The 27,064-nt window shown below is 41.0% G+C and overlaps 1 protein-coding gene across 1 annotated transcript in view; it reads left to right on the top strand.

Moving 5' to 3' along the window:
• Positions 1–26,801, top strand: part of LOC103373035 (type II inositol 3,4-bisphosphate 4-phosphatase-like) — a 32,621-nt gene extending 5,820 nt beyond the window's left edge. Inside the window, exons 2-5 of the mRNA XM_008302836.1 lie at positions 3,864–3,908; positions 19,168–19,286; positions 26,198–26,325; positions 26,630–26,801. Of these exons, the coding sequence (XP_008301058.1) occupies positions 3,864–3,908; positions 19,168–19,286; positions 26,198–26,325; positions 26,630–26,801 (464 nt within the window). The remainder of the gene's footprint in view (positions 1–3,863; positions 3,909–19,167; positions 19,287–26,197; positions 26,326–26,629) is intronic.
• Positions 26,802–27,064: the final 263 nt, after the last annotated feature.

Raw genomic sequence — 27,064 nt, 5'->3', positions numbered from 1 at the left:
AGCAGCAATCCCATGTAAAATGTACACCTCCACATTTCCTACCTCCAACCCCCACCTCCCCCGTTCACTGTCTGCTACACGCTGGTGAGTGGTTATCATGCTGTACAGTGGGTGAGGAAGCAGGGCAATGAGAAGTGAAGAGGGTTAAATGATCATCTGCAAGACGGACAATTTAAGTCCCTCTACATTAATTAACTTTGTCATTCTAGAGAAATCACCTAGTCTGCTCACATCCTTATAAATTACCCTCTCCTCTGCCTTCAGCGTGCTTTTTTCCCCACTGATACCACCCGCAGACAGGGGGCTGATAGATTGGAGGTACAGTGGGGCTGTGCTGTTATTTCTAGAGCCAGATGAAACTGCAGTATAGCAGGCGGGCACACCTCATTTGCTTTGGGCCCCTCTGGGAGTTACATCTGCATGTGCTGCCTGCCTGCCTGCCTGCCGCCTTGCTGAGCCTATTACCATATTCATAATGCCAGCGGATATCGATTATAAATACCACACCTGTGCCACTTTTCTCCGCACACTTATCTACGCAGTGGAGCTGCGAGCCTCGTATGCTGAAGGAGAAATGATTGAGACGGACGGTACAGGTGGTTTACCTCTCTCCATGTAATGTCTAATTGCTGTGATTAGACTGCATATTTGTTTTGGTCAGGCAGATTTGCACCATGGGGTTAATGACATGTGCTGTGTTCAGTGCTCCAGGACAAGAATGAGGTCACTGCGTACATAACAGGTGCTGTGTCCTCAGGTTGCATAATTTGTCCGTGATTGTAATAACTGTGGATACTGAAGCACTGCGGACATGTGACAGTTTTCCAGAGCTCTGCTGGAACGCTGTTTAACATCATGTAGTCAGTCTTCATTCTCAAAAGATGCAACATAACCTGTGTTGGCTGTCTTATAATCAAAGCATCCTCATGATCCTTCTATAAATACTTGACACTCTACCTACGAGCTGCGCTTTAAAAGTCAGACAGCTTTGAATTCCAATCCTCCTCCTGCCTCGCTATCAAATACATCCACTTGCTTTGCCACGTGTTTCTCATGATCAGTATCCTGAACCCATATCAGACCCAGACTTAGCTTTACTCCTTATCTTTAATTATTTCTGCAATGACAAGCGTTTTCCACTGCTTCCTACCACTCAAGATAAGTTGGTGTCTAGCGCAGATGGAGTCCTCCAAAGTAACCGGGCCGTCCAAGTGACAGTCCCTTATGATAACGTGGCACCAGAGACGGGACCTAACAGCTGGCACAGTCTCAGCCCACCTAGCTAAAGGGCTCTCTGTTGCCACCACACAACATGTCACCCGGGCTTATTAAAGTTTCATCTGCACTCACAAGGAAGCCTTAATGGTGACAACATCAGACGACATGACCCCTGAGGAATGAGACGATGAGGATGATGAGGGTAATGTTAAAACCAGATAGCGACACACAGTTTATTTACATACTTAATTGCTGTATTTGGGTAACCGTGTGCGTGTGTGTGTGTTTACTTCCTCATGTGTTTATTTGTGCCCTTGATTAATTAGATGTTTACTATACATGTATGCGTAACAGATATTGCACTAAGTTTGCATAAGCCTGATTATTCTAATGTAGCCCATTGTGACAAGTACAGCAGCTGACAGTTCCCAGTTCATTGGTAATGTGAGAAAATGCATGCAAATTAAAGTTTTATTCACAGGTTTGCCAACATATTCGTCGAAATTAGAAATGCACTATATATTGCTTGTGTTTTTTTAGTTACTGTGCTGTGGGTTTTCTTGGCATCACTCGGCAAGGGACTCTCAGCAGGGCACCAGATAATTCCTCTGATTTCCATAATTTTGTATGTTTTGTTATTCATTCGCAGTCTTTCTACCATTGGTGCATGAATTTAAATGAACATTTCAAAGAATGCAATTAAAAGACTCAAATTAAAAAAAACTAAACAAACAGACTGTGTTTAAATGATTCATCCACCCTAAACATAATTCATTACATGAATGTGATATTGGACAGTACTACATTTATCTCTAGAAACAAAAGCACCAAGACGTACAGTAAACCAGAGATGTTGATAAGAAACACTGACGGTCACTGACCACCAGCATTCTTGATACTTGGACATGACCAATGGGAATTTAGTACGGATGCGTTTTTTCACTTTCCTATCATAGTGTTCCTATGAATGATAAACATTTTTTCTTGCAAAACTCTTCACCCGATCTAAGAGCACTCATTCTACATATAAACCATGGACTGTAAATAAAAGCTGGATGCAGCCTGTAGGTCTGAAAAGACAACACAGAAGTGCCCTAAAACTGCATTATCATAATGGCCAGCAGAGGACGACTCCTCTAGTTGCAAAGATAAGTTAAACTGTTTTGAATTCTAAAGAAATTACCTATTTCTCACTTAATACGTTACCTCAGTGAATGTTTTCCGAAGCGTTTATGGTCTCAATCCCTACTTTGAAGACTTGCAGGATATGTTTTCGGGCAGGGCAAGTTGCCACCACATCATCAGATCCACCCTGTTATGTCCAGTTTCAGAAAACCAAGATGGCAATGACCAAATGTCCATCTCAAGCCTCAAAACACAAACCAACGGGTGCTTTCACGGTCGCAATGTCCATCTTTTATACACACTAAAAACATGAAAGACATGCTTTGTGACACAAGGCTTTGCAAACTGACCTGAACTGGCATACAGGTAAAGCTGCCAATAAAGCATAGTGACTGAGATAATTGTAAAACACAAGTAAATCATTTTTAGTCTTTGTGAATGGTCCTCATTATGTAAAATGTCTATTACCTAGAGTCGTGTGGCTCCCATACATCAGTAAGCATCGAGTATCCATGGCCCATTAGCGGAGTTGATGAGGCTTAGAGAGGCCAATTGTGTCCAAGCACCCCAGGAAGAGGAAAATGCCATTTTGTGGTTTAGGGACCCTCTACGTGTTGCACCATCATGCAGGTGTTTCATCTGTTAGGTGTTTGAATGCTTCTGTCAGACTGGGAATGTGATGAATGAGAGACAGCACTGGAGACAGATGATAGAAGCAGTCAGTCCTCTACTCATCATTATGGCGTAAGCCCTCAAGGACAATGGATACCTAGAAACATGTTTTCTGACACTCACAAATATTGCAGTTTTGCAGCATAATCGAAATGAACAGTTACATTTATCACTGTGGCATTTTGGGAGCCTGTCATGCTCCTACCACAGTTAAATGCTGTCTTGTTACTGTCTCTATTTTAGCCATTTTAAAATAGCTTGCTTACTCCGTGGTTCGATTTCAACCCCTTATTCTACTTTATATTCTGTGTCTGTCCCCAATAATTTACAATAAAGGAACACTTGAGGGTTCTAAGGACTCAACTAATCAATCAAATGTCAATTGTAGAAATTCATCAAGATTTTTGATAAATATTCATTTAAGAAAGAAAAATATGCAGAACCATTACAGTTTCCCTGTAGGAAAATGTGATGATTTGTTTTCTCATTTTATGTCATTTTAAATTCAATGTCTTGGGGTTTTGGATAGAAAAGTTAATGTCATGCCAACATGAGCTCCAGGAATTTGTGATGGCAATTTTTCACTGTTGTGTAACATTTTATAGATAAATTATGTATTTAAAAAAAGTAATTGACAGATTAGTCATGAAAGAAAAACGTTCATTAGTTGCAGCTCTACACTTCTAAAACCAAAGCAAAGTGAAACTACAACAGCTCACGTTCTATATCCGTTATCTCCTCTGTCTCTTTCATTGTTCTAATGTTTTTTCTTCCTTACCTTTTATCTCCCACTCCCTCCGCTTTTATCTCAACTCCACTCTATCTTTCTTGCTTTCTCTGTCTTGCAGGTGTTATTCTAACACCCAAGCTGCCTCAGGTGGAGTTCAGCCTTGGTAAGTCCTGTTAACTCAGTAATTCAAGGGTCATTTTACATTGCGGGGGAAGCACTGACAATGAAGAAATCCCATTTTTCTTGGCGTCTCTGCAAACATATTAGGCAAAAGACACATGGGCTTGCTTGCAGGGTTGCGCACTTTCGGTATCGTCTGGTTCCTCTTGCTTTGCCGAGAAAAACAACAAGAGTCAATGAGCTATCAGCCCTCTTGGCTAAAATATATTTCAGTTTACCTCTTATTGAAAACATTAACAAACACACACATGCTGACAGTTACACTAATGCAAGAGTCAGTCAGAATTAGTGGCAAATCCTAATCTTTTCTCAATTGTGACACGCATGCACCCCGAGTAAGCCCAGCACAAAGAAAACATTAGACAGAATGGCGAGAGGGTTCTTTTGAACTTTTCATCGAGATGGCCTCATTCATTTTTTATGGAACTGCGATGTTAGACTTCTATTTCTAGACAATTCTTTGTGGCTCAGGTCATGTTTCCTAAAGCGGTAGTCCAAACAGAAATATTATTCCAGTGGTCTTTGACATTCAAAACTGATGGCATCAAAGACGGGCATCTTGGCTCCCTTGTTTCTATATTTTGTCGCAACTGCAACAAAGACTTCCCACTGTTCTGCCCTCAATAGATGAGAGGATGGATGAATACAGATATTCGAAGGATGTGAACAGAGTTGCTGCTGCAGAAATCTCTGTACAATGAGAAAAGATCATCAATTCAGAGATGTTTTTTAGCAAGTGTCACTTGATGAATTTAACATCATATGTCTTGTAACTACATGCAATTCTTTATAGACCCATTGCCATTAAAGAATTACAGGTAAGGAGAGATTGCGTGGGGCTCAGTAGGAGAGTCATTGCTGTAAAAATGTGACATTTGACAAAAAAATACATAAAACCACATGAATGTGCACACATAGTACACAGTCATACCAATATTTTCAGCAAAAAAAAAAATGGAATAAGCCTTTGTAATGCTTGCTTTGATTTCTAAATGTTCCTTTGTTACTCAGACGTCGCTGCAGACTGTGAATTTGCACTCGTGTAGGAAAACTATTTGAATGTAAATGATCTGCCATGGTAGAAAATACAGCAGACAGCTGACATGCAGAAGTACCATGTACCTTTAAGTGCCTTGGCTAATTGTGTGGCCAATGTATGGTACCTCTATCTGACCTATTTCTGTCAAACCCATAATGACAGTATTTCATTCATATTCTAAATTATACTTTATTTCTGTCATTATTGATTAAAATATTGATATGAACACATAATTGCTGTCAAGATCTGAAAGAAAGTGGCATGTTTAAAAGCTGTATATGTTTAAAAGTCTTACTAAATTTAGAGAAAAAGCAAAAGGCATTAAAGCCACTAATAAGAGTAAGAATAGTACACAAGTCCTCATCCTACAGTCAGTGCCTGCAGCCTTCCAGGGCGCAGCAGCTGCTAGCTAGCTAGTTTACCTCCCAGTGGCAGCAGCACATGTAGCCAGCCAGCAAGGCATCGCAAGCCAAATGTAACCTTGTAGCACATTTGATACACAAGGGGAAACTGTGTGGTTTGAAAGAAAATGACAAATGGCACAGAAAGAGAAAGAGGAAAAAAAAACACAAACTGCACCATCACAGCAAGCAAACAAGAAAGGATATGAATCTGAAAGCAAACTATTCAGTGGTGAAGATATGATGCTAATTATTGAAAGGCAACAGGAAAAGACATGTCTTGAGGCAGCTTTTCCAAAAAAAAATGAACACATCTCAAACTCCCAGGAAAGCTGTTTCAGCAACCAAGAGCACAAAAAAAAAAAAAATCAAAGGTAGCTGCATTAGACTTTCAACTGACCATAAATACAGACCAGCGCTATGATTGGAGCAGGCTGGATGGCTCAAAGTTTTAACAGTGTTGAACACATATTGTGGTGCTTCAGAGAACTTCAATAAATTCTGCTGTGTGCTGGAAGCCGATGCAGTGATTTGAGGAGGGGGCGTAATGCCATTCCTTTATTAAGTCCCTGTTAAAACTCTGGCTGCGGATTTTGTGAATGAGCTGCAGCTGTTCCATATTCCCCAGAGATGGAAAATGTATATTGAGTGTAATTAGTCGTAACTATTTTCACATGTCTGTGTGTGTAGGAGTGGTGTTTCCTCTGTAACTTTGCTGCCAATTAACATTTAATGATATAACTGTTGATAAACATGGTTTTTATGGGACACCACTTGGATTTACACATATATTTTAGTTTATTCACCATTAAAACCATTTAGCCTGTGAAAACAGATTCTGTTCTGTGGCACAGGACTGAGAACTTTGAGGACACTGTGCATGCCCATACAGCAGGGACTTGTCAATCATAAGGTAGTTACACCCTAAACTGCTGTATCATCTAGTTTACTCCAAATGAAACCATAGTTTACATAATTAAGATCATGCTATATTGAAAGGCTGGAAACTGATGCTTGAGATCATTAATTAAATGGGAAATTGTTTACTGAACTAATAAATCAAGGAAGAAGTTGGGTCAATTTCTCAGAGACTTCCATACAATCGTCTGTTTTTGGCAACCTAAGTAGTCGCCCCCTGCTGACCATTGGAGAGAATGCAGATTTAAATCACTTATGTCTTCAGTTTTCAGCCCCAGATGCTATGTCCATCCTTTAAATGCAGTCTTTGGGAGTAAAGTGAACATTTAGGAGACAAGGAGGATCTAATTGAGAATGGTATTCAGTTGTAACGAGAATTGTAAGATCCACATTATTTGGGCTTGTTCCATACTAGAGACTAAAAGTCAAACTATTTTATTTTGTGAGACCTATAGCTGTTCAAAGTGAAACACTCTGGTATCAACACATTAACAAAGTCCAGTAATTTCAGGTGGCATTAGAACTTGCTGTTCTTTGCTGCGCTCAGCTCAATACCATAAATTAGCCCACTGAAATTCAAATCGGCAATTACAGCTTATCAATACAACCAGTGATTAAATGCAAACTGTATAGCGATTCTCAACTTATATGGACTACATATAAAGACAAACCATGGATTTGCCTCTTGCCGTTGCTTCTGTACTGATTGGGTGGAATACAGTAGCATATCATCTGAATTTGAAAACTGCAGCTTTAGGCTCATGTCAAACTGAATGCAATAAGGGCATTATTTGGTGGTTTCCTTTGTTTTGACACTGCACCATAAAATCTGATGAGAAGAAGCTTCTCTCCCCAAAGTGAAAGAAATAAACAAACAAGCCCACAGGAGAAATTTAAATGGCCAGCACGTTTGTGTCTCTGAAAAATACCAGCCAATTTAAAACTGTGACTTCTGTGCCGTAGTGGGAAGAGTTGGCTAGAGGATTATTCCGTTTCTCTTTTATGAATTGTTAATTATTTATCTTGTTGTGTGACCCCTTCAACCTCAAAACCTTAGTTTGCTTTCAAGGGAACAGAGGTCTCTGTTTTGGAAATCAAGTTCCTCCCTTTGACTGCATTTACATACTGCAGTAGCGCTTTGATACTGACAAACTGAGACATCGCTGTGTTTTGATTTCAACCTTGCTGTTCATTTTACCTTTTTGTTGCCACTAAAAGTCAAGATACAGAAAATAGCGTCCAGTACAAATGTTAGCGGTGTATGTGCAGTTACGTGCATTCCTACACCAATTCAGCACCCTATTCTATGACCCTTGTATCAAACAGTGGCAAACAATTTGAATGTCTCAACAACTTGCCTGTTCTTTTTGAAAAACTCTTTGATCAGAGAGGGTGAATGGTGGCCGTGACTTGTTCAGAATCAGGTCAGTTCAGTGCAGAAATTAAACCACAGTTAAAAGCAAAAATTCAACTAATGCTTGTGGTTGTCTTCTGTAGCGACAGTGGAATTTCAGAAAGATATATTCTTTTAAAATGATTTTTTTCTTATTTCTCTTTAACAGTGTTTGAGCTGATGTGATGTAAATCATTATTCAGTTGAAAGCTTTTTACCTGTAAATTGTTTTTTTTTTTGCATAACTATCCAGAAGTAGCAGAGAAACATTTGTTGTTAATGCCAACTTGATGAATACACTTGGATGTATACATGATTTAGTTGAAACTTGAGGTCCCGTTCACATATGAAATACACATTTGTTTACATATTTGCTTATCATGACTGATTAGCAGCTCTTTGCAGCAGGTTAAGGACATGTTTATCACAACACGGCAGCCCTCGCTTCCCTTTTGTTTTCCCCAGACCGACTGGCAAACAGGTGTGCATAGCAGTGGCACATGCAAATAATGCTGTCATATTAATTGAAGCGTTGAAATTATTATCATGATGAATAAGCGTCTTCTGGAGACGAGCATATATATTTGTCTCATGTGGCAACTCCCAGGGCTCCCCTCTCGATTAAATGGAATTTAGATTCATTGCGGGGGTCACAGAGGCCTGCTGCATTAAAACTCATTTTCAGCAAATTCATCTTGAAAGAGCTCAGCATATTCCAATCACACAAAATAAATACAGCATAGTAATTGAAGCCTCCAAGGATGGGCAAACATTATTACTGCAATTGCTCAATTGTTATGGTGATTTAGGAATCAGTCCCCAGTATACTATGGCACTTGAGTTGCTTGGCTAAAATTGCAAGTCACGTCCTTGTTGAATTAATTTTCACCTAAGCTAAGCGAGACAATTCACTAAAAATCTACAAATATAATGTTCTTGAAGGCACTCTAAATTTGTTCATTCTTTTTTTTCCTGCTTTCAGTCCATTATTTGAATCTCTATCACTTTAATAGGCCAAACTCCTCTTTCCTCCATTCACATCGTTCCCTCATTATCTCTCCTCTCGCTCAGACTTCCTTCCTCAAACTTTAAATGTCTCTCTGAGGGACTCCCTTGTCCTTTCCCTCCGTCACCCTCTCTATTTCCCTTTCCTGCCACCCCCACCCAGCATCATAATAGCGCTGACCTAAGAGGGTCAGTCGAAGTGTCATATCCTTGTAAGAGAGCCAGTCGGGTGATGCATGGTTGGGCACCTATTCCCATTTCAATCACCAAACTGGCTGTGGTTAACTGTGCAGCAGGGTAGGAAAAACTCTCTGGCCAGTCAAATTTACATCCCCTGAGGTGACTGAGAGGGACAGTCAGCAACTTATCTGCACCATCCCATCTCTGGTCTTACGAGTGTCACTTAGTGAGAAAGTATTCCGTCCCTCTTCACTTTTTGCACACTTTGTTGTGTTCTAAATTTCATGTTGAATGAATAAAACTCACATTTTTTTTCTCCATCAGCCTACACTCAATGTGACAGCATATAAGATCCCAAAATTCACACTGCATCACAGGATAAAAACCAAACAATGAAGTCCAAGAAACTCTCTGCAGACCTCTGAGATAACACTGTGGTGAGATATACAGTAGATCAGGGGTTGTACAGCATTTGTCAGTATTCTCAGGAGCACTGTGGCCTCAATGATTGTAAAATGGAAGAAGTTTGGAACCACAAGCACTCTTCTATGAGTTGGCGGTCCGTCCAAACTCTGCGAGTAAGTCGTTGGCCAGGGAGGCAACCAGGGACCCAACAGTCGCTGTGACAGAGGTTCACAAGTCCTCTGATGGAAGAAGCTGCTGGAAGGACAACCATTTCAGCAGCAGCCACTCAGTCAGGCCTTTATGGCAGAGAAGCTAGATAGAGCCCACGATGAGTTATAGGCAGATGACTGCTCGGAATGTGTCAAACGCATTTCAGGGACTCGGCACAAGGAAAAGCATTGTCTGATTTGATAGTCAAAAAGGGAACTTTCATCACCAAGCTAATAGCATCAGTACAGTGAAATATGATGGTGGCAGCATCATGCTGTGAGTGTCTGTCAGCAGCAGGGACGGATCTGGTGGTCAGAATCGAAGAGAGAATGAATGCAGCCACATACAGAGAGCTCCATGAAGAAACCATGCTCCAGTATACACACAACCTGAGCTTCGGTGGCAGTTCATCTTTCAGCACAACAGTGAGCCAAAGCATACAGTCAAGAGGATGCTAGAGTGGCTTCAGGACAAGTCTCTGACTGTCCTTGACTGACACAGCCAAAGCCAAGATTTAAACCCCCTAACTGTGTGGAGAGACCAGAAGATGGCAGTTCACATACGCTTCCCATCCCATCTGACGGGGTTTGAGATTTGCAAAGAAGAATTGGATGAACCGCTCAAATCCAGGTTTATAAAGTCTGCTGAGACTTAACTAAGAGAATTCAACGCTGTAATTACTCCAAAGTACAGAATCAGGGGCCTGAGTACTTTGGAAAATGAAAAATTTAAGTTTTCTTAATGAATTTGCAAATATTTCTAAAAACATAATTCCACTTTGTCATATTTTATTAAACGTACAATAATGGGAAAATGCAATTTTGCAAATGGAATGCAAATTTTATTCTTTTAAAATTCACTTTACAACACCATTCAGTTGGCAAAATGTGAAGGGGTGTGAGTGTTTCTAGTGCTGTTGAGGTAAAAAAAAAAAAAAATAGAGAATGATTTTAAATTCATATCAATAGAATTGAGCTAGTGTCATTTAGAGAAAAGAAAGAACCACCAAATGAGAGCTGATGATATGATGAAACAGACTGAAAGAAAAAGATGAGGCTGAAGTGTCCTCCAGCTATGTGTGTCTGAGCCAATCTGTAAACAGTTCAACATTTCGCACCTACAGCATTAACACAGCAGAGACTGAATCACAGGAACACAGACGCATGAATGTCTGTCCATACGAACATATTTTTTTTGCATGACTAAATAAACAACTGTTTTTTTTTTTTTTCCCGACACACAAACTCCTCTGCTTCGGCTTTCCTCCCGCATGAGCAAATGTGAGACCTCCTTTAATGTGAGTCCAAAAGACCTGGCATCGAAATCTCGAAGAGAGAAGGGGAATGTGGAATTAGAATAGCCCCTAAGAGATAATACATGCATGAGCGCTGCTGTGCAACAAGATATTCTACAACCCTTTCTTGTAGCCTTTTCTCAACAACTGCTCGAAGAACAGAGGCTCTGAATGTTTCTGTCTCTCATGCTATTAGCTAAAGTAAACACATTTGTTATGTTCTTTTTACTCTACTCAATCAATCAGGCTTGGCAGACTCTGCATGGGTTAAGCCCAATATTTACCCCAATTTGGTCTCCTGCTTATTTTAAAATTACATTGAAGATCTCCCAGGTTGGCTGGTACTTTTCATTGTAGTTGCCTGTGGTTAGCATTAATCATGCACTCTATGTTCTCTTCAGTATGAGCAACCACATCATGATCAATAGATCAATAACAGTGTGAGGACCAGCACATCTGTGTCACTCAAACCTTCCTGCAGTTCCTGTGCAGCTACATGGTGCTGCTGCTTTGATTTTTCGCCCAGTAGGTATGCAGTTTTATCTAAAAAGTTTTTTTTGTTTGTTTGTTTTTCACGTCTTGAATTCCAAGTTTCCTTAAAATGCCATTTCTTAATGACACTTCAGACAATGGAAATTGCTCGCTGGAAGCACTTTGATATAACCTTCCCCTTTTTTTGTAGGCATCAATTAGCGTCATTTTCAGAGCTTTATAAAAGCCCATGGTTGTTGATGGGCACCACTATGTTTGAAGAGTCAGGCGGTTTTCATTGGCAGTTAGTTTCTAAAGTCAAGTCAATTCAAGGCTATAGAGTTAATTAGCTTCTGAGACTCTACAAGGAGAAGGATGCCTAAATGTTTGCATTTTTTAAGTGCTTGCTGCAGAAATTGTATTTACTTCATTTCCCCCTCAAAAATCAACACAGTTTGTGATTTGCCCACAGTCACACACACATACAGAAATTAAGAGCCCAGAGCACGTCGACCTTACCCATGTTTCATTTATTCTCTTTCATTACTTTCTTTGGTTTTGTGGGAAAACATAGAGATATAGATCAATGCTTCTTAATCCTACTTCTGAGGACCCAGAGTGGTTTTCTATCTCAGCAGGTGCCGTCATGCTGCATTACAGCTTGGGCATGTGAGGCAAATTGTAAATTGTAAAAGTTCTTAAACATAGGCACTGTGGAGCATGAAGAGAGAGTTGATACTTCCCACGTCAGCTCTGTGATTGAGCAAACCTTCTACATGGCAAACTACGTTTCTGTACACTCTGATTATCCCAGAGGGACACAGTTAGGTATTTGATTGACTCACATATGCCAAAGAACTCACTGCATCATGCACAATTTCTGGATTCTGCTCAGTCTGGGTTTGGCAATGCTGCAGCCTCGTCATAACATCACGGTGAACTATTCCTGTGTTGCTTCGTGAAAAATAAATAAACAAATACATAAAAAAGGAGGAGTAAAATGCAGACATCAGTTGCAGACAGAATTGCTATAGAAACCTCCTCTCTGAATCTTTTCAGAAGATATTGACAAAAAGAAAATGCAAGCTCTGGAATCTCATCGCATGCATGACTGTAAGGTGGCGAAGATGGATAACCTTTAGGGATGCAGCCACCATCATAACTCGGATATCACTGGAATTCCTGAAGGTGAACAGGGTCAACAGCTTGTCAAATTCATGGAGGACTTCAACCATGAGACCATAGAGATAACAGTCATCAGAAGAGCCACCACTAAAGGACAGAAGTCGACTTAAGCCAACGCTAAAGCCACCACTCAAAGCCGCATGGTCGTCCAAGGCCACCATTTCCAGAACACGTCCTGCAGCTTTTGATGGAGAAGTAGCTTTCTTTCTCTGGGAATGAGGTTCATACATTCTCTGACTTCAGAAAGCAGTGAAATATAGATTACTATTCCAGGGAAACCTGCGTAGTTTGAAGACCTTCCAACTTTAGTGAGGCAATGACATTTTACAACAAGGAGGTCACATCAACCACAGGCCATAAGTAGGAAATGGTAACTAAACTGCCTGAGTTTTTGATATTCGTTTTACTTTTGTATCTTAGGACAAACCGGATTGTTTTGGTTCCGCTACACTGGCACTGTACGTTTCTGGTACACTCAGCTGTATTGCTGTTTCCAGCAACATTTAAACTGCTGATCGTTGAAGTGAATACCACTGATTATCTTTTTACAGTGTTTTGCTGGGCAGCCATTGGCTTCAGCATTCATGGCCATATTCCTTGAACAAGCATCACCCTTTTCAGCATTTTTGCAGACCAAGCGCACCCACTTGGCATTGCCACTGTCTGACCACCACATCCTCCCCAGGCAGGACAGTGTGCTCTGCTACACCTCTAAAATGTATTATCTGTCATTTCAAAGAGCCCAAGGTGTTGATCAGGCCTCCAAAGTACCAATCTGATAGAGCGTCTATAGAACAAGCTTCAACAACCCAGATTCACAAACGCCCCACTCCACAACCTGCAGGATCTGCTGGTTCTGCTGCCGGCATCCCGGTGCCAGACACAACAGGACACCACCAGGGGTTCTGTGTCACCAGCCCGATGGGTCAGAGCTGTTTTGGCAGCACAAGGTGGAGCTTAACAATATTAGGCAGGTGGTTTTAATATAGTGGCTTATTCTGTGTAGCTCAGCCTTTTGTTTAATTCTTTGCTTAACTCTCTCACAAAACCAAAGTCCCTTGTATGCTGAGTGTGGTTTTTGTTCCGTTATCTTGTCATTTAGTTATATCCATGTTTTCTTCTACAGGGTTTTTAATTACTGCGATCCACACTGATTACTGTGGTCATGACACATTTTCTGTTTTCTGATGGGGATAGACAAGCTTTTTTGCTTCTTCTTCTTCAAAGAGTAGAATGATGCTACAGCATTTTAATCTTGGAACATGCATAGCATACATAACCCCTTAACAAGGAAACACATTTTACCATTACTTGGCAGCATTTGCATTCATTCATTCATTCATTCATTCATTCATTCATTCATTCATTCATTCATTCATTCATTCATTCATTCATTCATTCATTCATTCATTCATTCATACGTTTTTTGGCAACAAAAGTAGAAGTGTGTTGGTCTGAGTTGACAAAAAAGATCACCTCTATTTCAGGCTGATGCTATCAAATATAATGCAGGAAGGTATATCAGGACCGAAAGGCTGCTTCGTGGGGAAAATGTTTCTTTTTGAATATATTTACCCTCCAGCTGGCGGTGCACCCATATTTCTTACTCAGCTGTTGTCCCAGTTTTCCAACTGGCTGAATATCTCCTCTGCAGTGGCAGGTGACTTCAGTCGTTGTTTGAAGCCTAATTTAGGCAAACCCCGGCACAGTGGTAGTCACGACTGAGCTTCTGTAATGAAATTGGTTTCATTGACACCTGCAGAGACTTGCATCCCACCAACAAGGAACATACTTTTCTCTATAAATTCCATAATTGTAGAATAGAGCAGTCTGTGTTTCTTGAATTGGCTTACAGATTGATATACAAGACTTTCATGAATTATCTTGTCAAAAATAGAATACTTCTACATCTAGGTTTCTGACTGAGCAGCTCAGGCTCTTTTTGAGTGACAGTGAAACACCCAAAAAGATTTTCCTCCATCTTTTTGGGCCACAGCTAAGTCCTGTGTTACTGATGGAGTTATTTCTTATGTTACCCATTATAACAAAGACAGCCACATTTGGAAGTGTAGCTGAATGGCACCATTTTCATCCCTCTGATGATTTACAGGAATAAATCCAAGAGGTAGTCAGGCAATCATATGCAGCAATAGCTGATATTCAAACTGCCCCCCGTGTGACAGATGCTCTTGGTTGAAAACTATTCAGCAGTAAAAACATACATACTAGAAATTCTATTACAACATATTATGGAATACTGTATAAATCAGAAGCATCTGTTTTGAATAGCTTTTGACACATGAATTTGTTCTCTTGTTTATAGATACGCAATGAATAAACAATACATTTAAAAATACAACTTTTAAACACAATATCTGTAAGTTTATGTAGGTATATATACCATACGATGTATATAAACCTAAGTGGTTTCTTCCAACAGCTTTCTCGTCTTTTTATATCAGTAGCAGAACAGCATCAGAAACACTTGTTTCACGGTTTGCCTTGCAATGCTGCACGCTGTCCATTTAGACCAAGTTATTCCCTTCATGATTCCCTCTGTGCTCCCTGCTGTGGTCGGGCCTCTGCTCCAGACTCTCTCATCAGTTCTCAGGCAAAACTCAGACAAGGTGTGTGAGCTCAAGAATGTAGATGCAGAGTTAGTTGTGTCAGTAAAGCCCTTTTCAACTTAATGTTACAAAGTGAGATGTTGTAGTTTGACTACTCTTAAGTGAGTCTCGTGATGAGACATGCCCTGGAGAGTTGGAGAAATTAGCAAATGTGATTTCGACTAATGGAATCAAAGGTCAGTTTCAGAATTGCTGTCACAGGGTTTGAATGTAACAGATGGGCTGTTTTTATCAGCATCCATCACACAGTCTGTTCAGACTCTCATCTAGTTCCTGACCCATGTACATCTGGTTATTCTGAGACTGTATACAAACCCCCCAGTAACTCGAAGGTATTTTACGTCTATTTTTTTTTTTTTTTACATCTTGCCTTATTTTATTGACATTTATCAGACTTAATTTATGTAGCACTTTTCATAAAAGCAAAAATGCAACACGAAGCGCTTAACATACAAAAATGCAATAGAACAATAGAAACAACCCCAACTCCTATAGATAGAAGATAAATTAATAAAATAAAATATCAATGGATAGAAATAGAAGTCAGAAATGTTTTTTTTTTTTTTAAATGAACCGGGCTGCAAGGTGGCGCAGCTGGTAAGCACTGTAGCACTCTCGCAGCAAGAAGGTTGCCGGTTCGCGTCCCGGTGGGGGCACCGGAATCTTTCTGTGTGGAGTTTGCATGTTCTCCCCGTGCAGCGTGGGTTCTCTCCGGGTTCTCCGGCTTCCTCCCACACAGTCCAAAAACATGTTGAGGTTAATTGGTGATTCTAAATTGTCCGTAGGTGTGAATGTGAGTGTGCTTGGTTGTCTGTCTCTAAGTGTGGCCCTGCGATGGACTGGCGACCTGTCCAGGGTGTCCCCTGCCTTCGCCCTAAGTCAGCTGGGATAGACTCCAGCCCCCCCGCGACCCTAGTGAGGATTAAGCGGTGTATAGATAATGGATGGATGGATGGATGTTATAAAATATAACATGAAATTCTTTGGGTGAAGTTCTTGTAAATTTTACTTGTTTTTGGAAAGTGTAGAGTAAAAGGACGAAGATGATTATTCTATGCAGCATTTTTAGCAGCCAGATTTAAATGCAGGACATTAAAAGGACATTGTGAGCGCTTGTAACAGTGACAGAGCAGAAGTTTCAGCTGAGGCAAAGGATTTGTCAAGTAGTGGTTTAGTTGCAATTAGCTATAGTTTCTAATTTTAATGTAATATGTTTTTGAGAAATTCTAAATCTGTGGTAAGCTTTGTAAGAAGTAATCTTAAAGACCCTCCCCGGTGACCTGTCAATAGCATTGCTGACCACCCCTGCTCTGAAACTGCAGCATACAGAAGATTTCATATGCAGAAAACCAAAGGAACCAGCCCTGTCACCTTGCATAGAGGATTGTTCCTTTTCAGAACCCATCCGAACATGTACGACTGATTTACTCCAAATATCATAACTTGCCATCTTGTAGAGCAGTTTCACAGTGTTTGAGTCTTAGGTGAGCTGGTGTGCTCAAGCTGCTGAGTGACAGGGACATCATACATCTGCACGTTCTAAAGTAGGCAACGATGTAAAGTTACTTAAAACAGGATGGGGATGTTATTATTAATAATATAGTACTATGACTTCAATGCACAGCGGTGAGTTTTGAGAGGTTTAATAAAAATAAAAAAAAAACTCTGAAGAGGGACTAAAGTATTGGTATGCATGGTCATATTCAGAATAACCAATTTAAGTTAGCTGCTAAAGTTATACTAAGTTACACTAAAAAAGTAAGTGATCTTGTCATATGTCTTCTGTGTCTGTCTTAGAACTGCACTAACATACCCAGATGCATTTTGAAATATCATTGGCTACTATATTTTTTCATATCGAACATACAAACTTGGAAAACAAGAAGCTTTTCTCCATAAAGTCTGGGATTTTGTGATTTGCACCTTCTGCATAATCTCCTTTTTAAATATGTATGGAGTCAGTTTAGTGTCACCAGTGTACTGCATGCCTACTGTTGTTGCATTTGTCTTGGTAGCCACTGTGTGCTGTAGGTGTTAAATGTTCTACACTCTGCTGTTATTTGAAAAAGTTGTGATTCTTATGGCGCAGATGATCACAACATGCAAATAGAAATCAAAGCTGGAGTCAATGGAGTTAAGAACTATTTTTTCGAAGATTTTCTTTTGCAGTAGTTGCCCTCTGTGAAACAGCAGAATTTCATGCTGCTGTCAATATATTTTGTGAATAACAGTACAAACCTTGCTTTTAACTCAACCTGTTTTTAATATTTAACACCGTGTCAGTCAACCTTCAGCCAAATGTTTCTCTGCCGTATGAAGTCTGCTCAGTTTCGTATTAGATACGATGAAAAGGAATGGTAAAGTCACAGATTATAAAACAGCTTTGACTTTAGCATGCTGAAAGCGTTCATTTTATTTCTCTGCTTTCTTGCAGACAAGTGTGTGACAAATGCTCATTAAATTCTGCTTTTGTTTGTGTTGCTGTTCCTAAAAAAGCCAAGGACAGTCACCCTGACAGCGGCATCAGCTTTTCAAATTCTGCTGGAAACTTTCTGGTTTTGATTTAGTTTCCTGGTGAAAATCCATGTGGCAGTGTGTAAATTAGTGTTTTTAAAGTAAGCTTCATGTTATGTCCTGTATGTCTTTCTGTCCATGTCAAAATAAAGGCAAATGATCCTGTTAGAAAAGAAACCTTTTACCACATCTCACCCAACACACCAGAGAGAGTGACATTAACTACCTCGAAACCTGAGAAAAAATGGTTTACATACATTGGAGCATTTGGTGTCCTGCTAATGAACATTGTATTTACTTTGGCAACTTCATTGTTGCTTTTCTTTCTCTTTTTTGAACAGCCTCCAATAGGACTCACTTTCATCTCGACTGGCTGCTCGGTTGTTTAAACATTAAATCCAAGCCCATGAAGATGGTGCTGCACACAGAAAGATTGTTCTTCCTTTGCTGTCTTTTTAATGGAACTTCACCCACTGAGTGATCTTATCCAGACTTATTTTTTTGCAAAGCAATGTGTTAAACTGACCGGGCATTGAGAGCAGATCAATGGTTGTTTACATGCCAGAATTGTGCTGATAGATAAAATGCAAGTTTTGGACAAAACCCAAAGAGGTTTGTGAGCAAAAATGTAGTCATTACTGTAGTCAAGTATCTACAAAAGCTAATTCATGCATAAATATAGCACCATATGGTGCAATTTACTCTGCATCAGGCTTGATGTTTTTATAGGTCTTTCATGTGAAGCAGATGTGAACACAAGAGTCATATCTTCTGTCTTTATTTAATGTTTCCAAAACGTATAGACACAGAAAAGAGCCTGTCTCCTGCTTAAGGCTGCGCATTTTGACTTGTTCAGGAAAAATCAAGATGCTTCATTGTCGTTTCACTTCACTTTACAACTTTTCAACTGTGAGTCTAATATTACTAAAGACATGACAAGTATGTTGTCGTGCTGTCTGGTTTATTAATGCACCAGTTTGTGAGTATTGTCTTGTTAAAATGGTTTTCTGTTCATAACCGTTCACACCCAGGTGCTCTGTATATGAATTGTGCAATGCAAATTGGTCCTGTCCTTGGAAGCAGGGGGGCTGAGTGACAAGCTGCTTTTGATGTTGGAAATGAAAGCCCTAATAAAACTGATATCTCACTGCCAGGGGGGAGTTCTACTTGCCTAGCTGCCATTTTAATCAACTGCTGAGACAGCAGTTTTATATCTTAATATATATTTTATGCATTTCTCCAAACTTTCTCTGTGTTTTGGGGTTGAGGCCTTCCTGCATACAGTACATGTACCTTCTTTGTTCCTTTGTGGTGCTGCAGATCACTTTGACATGGGACTTTGAATTTTACATGAGATGTTTATAAATGTACCTTCTTTCCTGAGATTGTCTTCCATCTATTGTCATGTTCTCCATTTGTGGCCCAGTGTTGTGTGAGTTGTGTCGCTTATGTGTGTATCCTAAAGGATTATCTTCCCCTCTCATCTTTCATCCTCTTCTCCTCCCTTCTCTCCTTCCTCTCATCTCCTCCTGTTTTCTCTCCATCCTCTCCTCTCCTCTCCCTCTCGGCTCTCCCTTCCTCCCTCTCTTCCTCTGTGTAGCCTGTAATGATCTGGTGGCCTCAGGCAGAGACAGGAAGCCCAATGCTTTGGTCCAGGTGGCTGTCATAGATCCCCACAAGCAGCACCTTGTGTCTCACGCCTGCACAGAGATAGTTGAGGTAAGGCATCTCACACACACACACACACACACACACACACACACGCACGCCGCCTCTCTCTGCCTCCCTCCGACCTTTGATGTTGGTTGTTTTTGCTGTGTCTCTGGGTCACTGAGTCTTGGTGTTTTCTCCATCTCTGTCTTCCCTCCTTTTTCTCAACCTTTTTTCCCGTCCGACTCACCGAACTGGAACAGACAATGGGCGTTAACCTTCTATTTCCTGTGACAGTTGAGTCCAGACCTCCACATAAACTGGTGTGAAGCTCTCAATCAGGGAATATATATGTACAGTACGTGTTTGTGGTTGTGTTTGTGTTTTGAGGTTCCATACAGTGAAAGTTTTTTGTGCACTTTGACCTCTTTAAATTCTTCTTTTATTACCTCCAGTGTGACAGTGCCGTTGCTAAGGCAACAGCCACACAAGTGTTTTTTGGGCAGCAGCAGCTGCCCCCTGTCCCACTGTGAAACACCCACTTACACACATGTGCATAGACCAACACTCACACACACACTTTTTTTTTTCTTTCCTCCTTCCTCATAAGAGGGTAAAGTTTCCAGACGCATAAAAAGGAGACACTATTTTCCTCCTAATCCAGTAAAGCTAAATTAGCATAACCGTCTCTTTCAAAGACTGATTTCAACTGCTTTTCCCCTCAGTCAAGGGAACAGCAGCGTATGTGTTTTTGTGCATGTGTGTGTGGAAACACAGGATGTGGTAGGATACTGTATGCTGGCTCAGCCAGCTCTGCAGACACTGAGTGCCGCTGGAGTTTGGATTTCATGGCTGTAATGTTTAGGATTTGGAGTAGAATCTGAGGATATGGACTGCTTTCGACTTCACAAAAACAGGGTATGTGCACATTTAATGTCATTTTATAAGTCTGTTTTAAAAGCGAGGCTTGTAACCTTGTAGGAGAGTCCAAGGTAGTCTGAGGAATTTGCTGTGCCATATATTCTTTTTATTAATCTGGATAGTGTAATAAAAGGGAACATCCTTCCTGTTACTTAAACTGGTATATTTAATGCTTCTCTAAGAGACTGAATCAGTCAGATTACCACTGTTAGTGTTTCTTTGACATTGAAAAACATCTATTTGTATTTGAAATCCTCCTTGAATTAAGTGAACTAAGTTTAATGCATTTTGAGAAAGAGAGGCTGCTTGTCAGGACATGGGTAACTAGTGGGGTTCCCCTCTTAGACGTGCCATCCAGCATGCACAGCAACAGATGTTCATTAACCTGTGTGGCCAAAGGAGGACCTGTGTGTGTGTCTGTGCGCGCGTGTGTAGGTGTGTGTGTGTGTGTGTGCGTGTGTGTGTGCGCGTGCGTGTGTGTGTGTGTGTGTTTGTGTGTGTGTGTGTGTGTGTGTGTTTGTGTGTGCTGGGGAGCCCCTCTGTATGTGTTGTATCTGAAGACAGTCCAACTGCCACTTTTGTTTCTCCTGTTGTCACATTCCCGAGATACCAGCTCTCAGCAGCTGCTGTCGGCTTTACTGGTCTGGATACTGGTTGGTTTGGCTGCTTGAAAAGCTTTAGCATTAGTTGTACTCATGTGATAGGTGTATGATCAGGAATCCACTGTATGTGATATAAGGGTTTAGTTTAGAAGATAAATGACGGAACATGCCAGCTGCTACATAGCACTCTCTAGCCTTTCACATGAATCACAGGACAGAAGCCAGAGGAAAAAGAACAGGGTGGCGTTTAATCATTTTGGATCAGAACATTACAGATTTCTACTTGAAACCAATGACCACCTCAGGTGTTATTTACTGAAAAAGTCTGACAGAATACAGAGCAGGACAAATGAACAGTGTTTAGCCCATATTTGTTTTATAGTATAGTGTGTCTAAAAATAGTAACTGATACTCCATCCATCCATTATCTATACACCGCTTAATCCAGTAACTGATACTGTACAGAAAAAAAAACAAAGTGCAACACTGTGTGGTGAGTGCTTAGCCGAATCAGACAAAGAACTGGAAATAATACATGATATACTCTCAGAACACTTTATTAAGAACTCTATGCAAATACTAAGTAAGACTTCCTTTTTCCTTTAAAGCAGCCTCAATATCTCATGGCTTGGATTCCAGTCGAAACATTCCTGTGAGATTCTGGTTGATAATCTAGACATTATCATGCTGGAAGTAGCCATTAGAAGATGGTAAATTGTGGCCATAAAAGGATGCACATGGTCAGCCTCGACACTCAGATAGGCTGTGGCATTCAGACCGTGATTGAATTGTATTAAGGGGCCCAAAGTGTGCCAACAAAATATTCCCCACACCATTACGCCACCAGCAGCAGCCTGGACTGTTGACACAAGGCAGGTTGGGTCGATGGATCCATGCTGTTGATGCCAAAGTGCGACGCTACCATCTGCTGCCTCAGCTGAAATCGAGATTCATCAGCCGAGGCTCTCTTTTTCCATCTTCAACAGTCCTCTTTTTGGTGAGCCTATGCCTGCTGCAGCCTCAGATTTCTGATCTTGGCTAGCAGGAGTTATATCCGACGTGATTTTTCGCTGTTGGTTGGACATTCAGAGACGCTTTTCAGCTCACTGCAGTTGTGGAGAGCGGTTATCTGAGTTACCTTTGTCTTTCTGTCAGCTCCAACCAATCTGACCACTCTCCTCTGACCTCAAACATCAACAAGGCTTTTCTGTCCACAGAACTGCCACTGGATGGGTTTTTTTTTTTTAGTGTTATTCTGAGTAAACTCTTGAGACTATTGTGAATAAAATCCCAGAAATGAGCAGTCACTGAGATCGCTTTTTTTTTTTTTTTTTAAACCCATTCACACTTTAAAAATCAACAGAAGCCCCTGACCTGTATCTGTAGGGTCCTATGCATTGCACTGCTATAAAGACCAGAAGGAATACTAATATGTATTAATATTTTTTATATAAAGGTGATATCAGTTGACAGTTTACCACGGTACGCATAAAAGAAATGAATAAGCCACTTCAAACTGAATAAAAAGGGTGAGAATTGCGGATAGTTGTGCAACAGCCTTTGGTGAACAAAGAAAACAACAGCATAACGCAAAGTAATAGATCCTTGAAAGAATATTTACTTGGTGTTTTCAAATGTGAAATTGGCAGTCTGTGTATTTGTATGTATCAAAAATAGAAAAGAGAATAAAGGAGGTAAAGCAAACAGCAAAAGTATATAGAACCCCCCAAAAAAGGCAGCTCAGTGGCTTGTATCGATTCTTCTTGGGAGTGAACAGTGAAGTAGAGGCATTTCTTGTTTACTAATTGTTCAAACAGCATACTGTTAAGAATAGTACATAATTTATCCTTAATAACATTAATATAGTATGAAACTGGGACACAGTGCCATATTTCCCCAGCAGACAGACCCGTTTTATGTCCACAAAGCAGGCGCATGTCTCAGTGTGGATACAGTATCTTAATCTACTGTTGGTAAAACAGAAAGGACCAGTGACAGCTTAAGTAGAAAATCTAAAGCTCTCTAAATCTCTTTAAACTGCAACAGGAAACATCTTGGACAAATTTGTATTTGAAGCTGCCGACACAAAAATGCTATCTAGAATCTCTTATTGGGTGTCCAGAGAAAACAAATGGCCTGTGCTTGAAGTAAGGAGTGCAAGTGCTTTGTTTTCCACATGCGCACGCTTCCTCTGTATGTGTAGTGTGACACAGGAGACAAGAAACTTGGGATGGAAAGAGCCCGGTTTTTCTGCCAAACCCTAATATGTCTTGTGGAGGAAAACTGCATTCCTTCAACATGGGCAATGGGTCCAGAAGTGGCGGTACTCGAGGGGATTTGACGTCACACAAAGCCAGGGGATAAAACAGCCTTTGATGTCATGCTAGTCAAGCAAAGAACCCCCTGTCTGGAATGAGTCCAAAAAGTCCCCGCTCTGTGTGTATATGTAATTACGACTGGTCAATGGAGGGAAAAAACCTTTCAGTGTTTGGAGACTCAAGTCAGAATACTCGTCCTCCCCCCTCCAACCCTATCACACACAAAGGCACACACCCTCCTAATGGCCCAAATTGGTTTGCAACACAAACGCACAAAAAGACAAGAGAGGGGCAGCTGTCTCCCAGAGCATATGTTGACCACTTGTATGACAGACTGGCTTACTTCTCTGTGTAAATGGAGACAGGCTTACCACTCTAGCTCATCTCAGCCCATCAGTAGCACTAAGAAGATTCAGCCGCAGCTGAGGCTGCCAAGCATGCTGGTAAGTCTGAATGAGGCCTATTCAGTGTGCCAGTGAGGGAGGTGTAAAAGGTTATGTGTGTGTGTACCTGCACATTCTTGAGCATAATGCCTCAGTCTGTCTTTTTCTCAGTGTGCAGTACTGATAATATCCCAATTTGCACTGAGCTCAAAGCACTGCATTGGTTCCACTGTGTCTGTATCCGCTGTGCTGAATCAGGCTGTGTGTTTAGGATGTTAGCATACACAAACCGCACAGCTTCATGGCTGGGCGGCAAAATGCCACCGGGCATCAAGACTGGTGTTACCACGTCTTGAGAGGCTAAAATCAGAAGCGATTGTTTTGTTTCCCCTCTGTCAGCCCACGTAAGGTTTCTGAAGGATCAGCGGTGTTAGTTGTGCGGTGAGGAGGTGGGTCTGTGTTCCTGCCGCAGTTCAGCAAATAATTCTGTCTTTCTGCATGTAACGTTTGCTGCTGTTTTTAGGGAAAACTCTTAAAAGCCTGAAACAACCTTATTGTAATCCAAAGCTCTGCTAGCTAGTGTGTTAGTCTTGAGTTACAGGAGAGCTGGTGATGCATTCAATTATTGCTTTTTTAAAAAAAACCTACATAATCCATCATTATGCAGACGTGTTGTGGTAATTGATGGAAACACCTGCGCACTGACTCTAAACCACAGGTTCATTTCAGTGGAGTAATAGAGGACGCAGTGAGGCGTGCAGTGGTCTAATGCACTCACCACATAACCACAACATCCATGGTTTAGTTCCCAGCAGGGAAACCTTTGTTACGTGTCATACTCTCTCTGCCTTAGTTTCTTGTCTCTATAGCCGCTGTCCCCAAGAGCCTGCACAAGAGAATCTGTGGATTTGTTGGGGTTTTGGATATAATATGGTATTGTCAGACCTTGGTTGCACTATGTGAAGTCAAGATGACTTAGATTGTGAGCTGATGCTATATAGATAAAACTGCATTGAAGAACAATTTAGTGTTCTATCCACTGAAGAAGAGCCAACAAATGTTTTCCCTTTTAAAAAAAAAACAAGTTAGAATTTAAAATGAGTGTACAACTCTTTTCATCATTCCCAGATTGTAATATTTAAAGTCTCTGCAACATGTCAAAGCATGGTTCATCCACTTTCATAGAAGTCATATTTAATTGATGTAATAATTTGTTATGGTTGTGCTTGTTGTATTTTGTGCAGTCAAACATTGTACATTCTTCTGCACTCCATGTAAATATTTCATGTGGAATTTTGCTTCCGTTTGTCACAGCGGGATATTTACAATGCCATATTTATTTCAGCTGTGCTGCCCAGACTTTTTTTCTCTGCTGACACTCGAGGGTGTGACCATACATCCGTGCATGTCTGCCAGTCTGTCTGTGTCAGTCTCATTACCACTCCCCAGTCTGTCCCCACATGGTCCCCGAGGAGTGCATTCTAGAAACGCCCATCAGAGCAGAGCGGAGGAAGAGGAAGCCCCCATTGTAAACACAAACTGCTTTGAATTGGTTCAAATAGACAACAACAAGTTCTCGAGTCTTCTCAGGAAAGCCCCTCAGCTACTGGTGCAATACAATTAATTTTGCAGTGGAATTTATGGTGAATTATATTAGGGGAAAAAAAGGACTGAATTTGTTTGAGTCTGATTTGAGCCATATCAGATTAGATTCAAAGGAAAGAATGAGTGTGATGACCTACAAGGTTAATAGGCTAGCACTGATCATTGATATAAATTATGCAGCCAGCTGAAACTCTCAGGATGCCACACCTTAAAATCTTGATAAAGATCCTGTTAAATCTTTAATTTTATAGTGAAGTAAACAAACTGTTGGACCTAATTGTCTGGCAGATAAAAGTTTTAACAGTTTGAATTTTGCTAAAACAAGTCTCTTAAAAACAAGCTTCTTTTAACAGTAAAGTTTGTCTCAACACTCAGAAAATCTCTTTTCTGAGAAAATCTTTTTCAAAATGTTGTTGAAATCAGTAATATGTCAGTGTGTTTGAAGACAAACAACGCCATTGTACTTGTTTTTCCTGTTCCACTCTGTTAGATGTCACAGTTCCTCACTGCTGTCACTGCGGTGCTTTTAGAGAAGTTTTAAATGTACAGTAAATACCCATAACACCCTTGTTAGGTGGACATTTTTCCAGTGGAGTGAAAGCAAGCTCTCTTAAGGCCATGGCAAAACATGCCCTGCAGAAGGTAAAGGGGATGACTGGGTATTGTGATTTCAGGGAGCTTGTGAGCAAATATTAACTAATGCCATGCAGCCTTCTGGTATGTCTGAAAGCCTCAACACTGGCTGCTCTATCTGGTTTAATCCCATTGCCAGCCTGCCGCTGTGCCAACTTACCTTTCAACATTTGTTGCTTCTGACCTGCAGTCTCAGTTCGGAGACTGTAGTTATGCCAGAGCTGCAGGTAGACCCACCAGGGAGAGCTCTATCTTCTCCTTTTTTGTGCCCAGGAGAGGCAGCAGGGGAGGCGGGAGGAGTGAGGAAGAATCGCCGGGAGGAGAAAGAGGACAGGCTGAGCCCAGCTGCTGGCTCATTTACCCTCCCAAGTCTCCCTCCCTCCTTTCTTTTCCCCCCTTTGGCTTCCTGCTTTTTCATGAACATGTGTGTTGCAGGAGAAATGTGCATGAGCGTGCACCCACACAAACACATATATTGTATCTCACCCTTTTTCTGTTGTTGTCCCTCTCTCTGACAGGCGAACAAAGACCCGCTGTTTCTGACGGGGGTGACCTTCCCCTCAGAGTATCCTGCTAGCCCCGAGACCCTAGTCAAGCTAACGGTGTATGATGCAAAGGACAAGAACCAGGAATCTGTGAGTTCACAGTTGTTGTTTTGCTCTGCATGTGCGTGTTTTATATTTGCAGACTCCAGTAAGTGAGAAAGAGGGATAATGATGACAGTGCGTTCAAAGCCAGTTGCGAAGCAGCCATCTTTCAAGTGTTGGTTGTGCAGCACTGAGCTTTAAACTTTACAGGGGATGAACATGAAAAGCTGCGAGACATCCGCTTCAGAATCTCATTAAGTTTAAATTTATCCTACAGATTGTGAGATGCAAAGAGTTGTGTGCTGAACTATAGCAGTTCATGACAGAACTATCTTAGTAACTGTTCATTTGAGTCCTTCTCAGACTAAGACCTTTAGCCTTGAGTTTTGGAGGAAAAGGGTATGCAGACTTCGACGAGTATCTGAACATGGCAGCCCGTCCTTTGGCACCGATCCCATGGGAACACCAATCGGGACATCAGTGGGAATTGGAAAGAGAGCCAGACATAGAATCCCGAATGGGCTGGGCCCTCTGATTTAGACATTTAAAACAGACTTTATAACAGGCTCTTCAGTGTGGGTGTGTGCTTGATCTTAATCAAGCACCCCTCTCAACCCTGGGTGCCAAGATCTTAATTTGGCATAACTTACTATGAAACATTCATGAGCATTATGATGAGTTAGGACTCCATTATAGCAGTGGTTAGTATTTGCAAATGTATCACATTAGGGCCTCTGATTTAGCGCTGGCACAAAGCCAGCTGTAGCACAAACACAGTTGCAGTGTCATTTTTGTCTG

This window comes from Stegastes partitus, unplaced genomic scaffold (genome assembly GCF_000690725.1).
Source record: "Stegastes partitus isolate 25-593 unplaced genomic scaffold, Stegastes_partitus-1.0.2 Scaffold37, whole genome shotgun sequence".
In the NCBI taxonomy this organism is placed as follows: Eukaryota; Metazoa; Chordata; class Actinopteri; family Pomacentridae; genus Stegastes; species Stegastes partitus.
The sequence above is the reverse complement of the archived record's forward strand: the minus strand, read 5'-3'. Positions and strand labels throughout refer to the sequence as shown.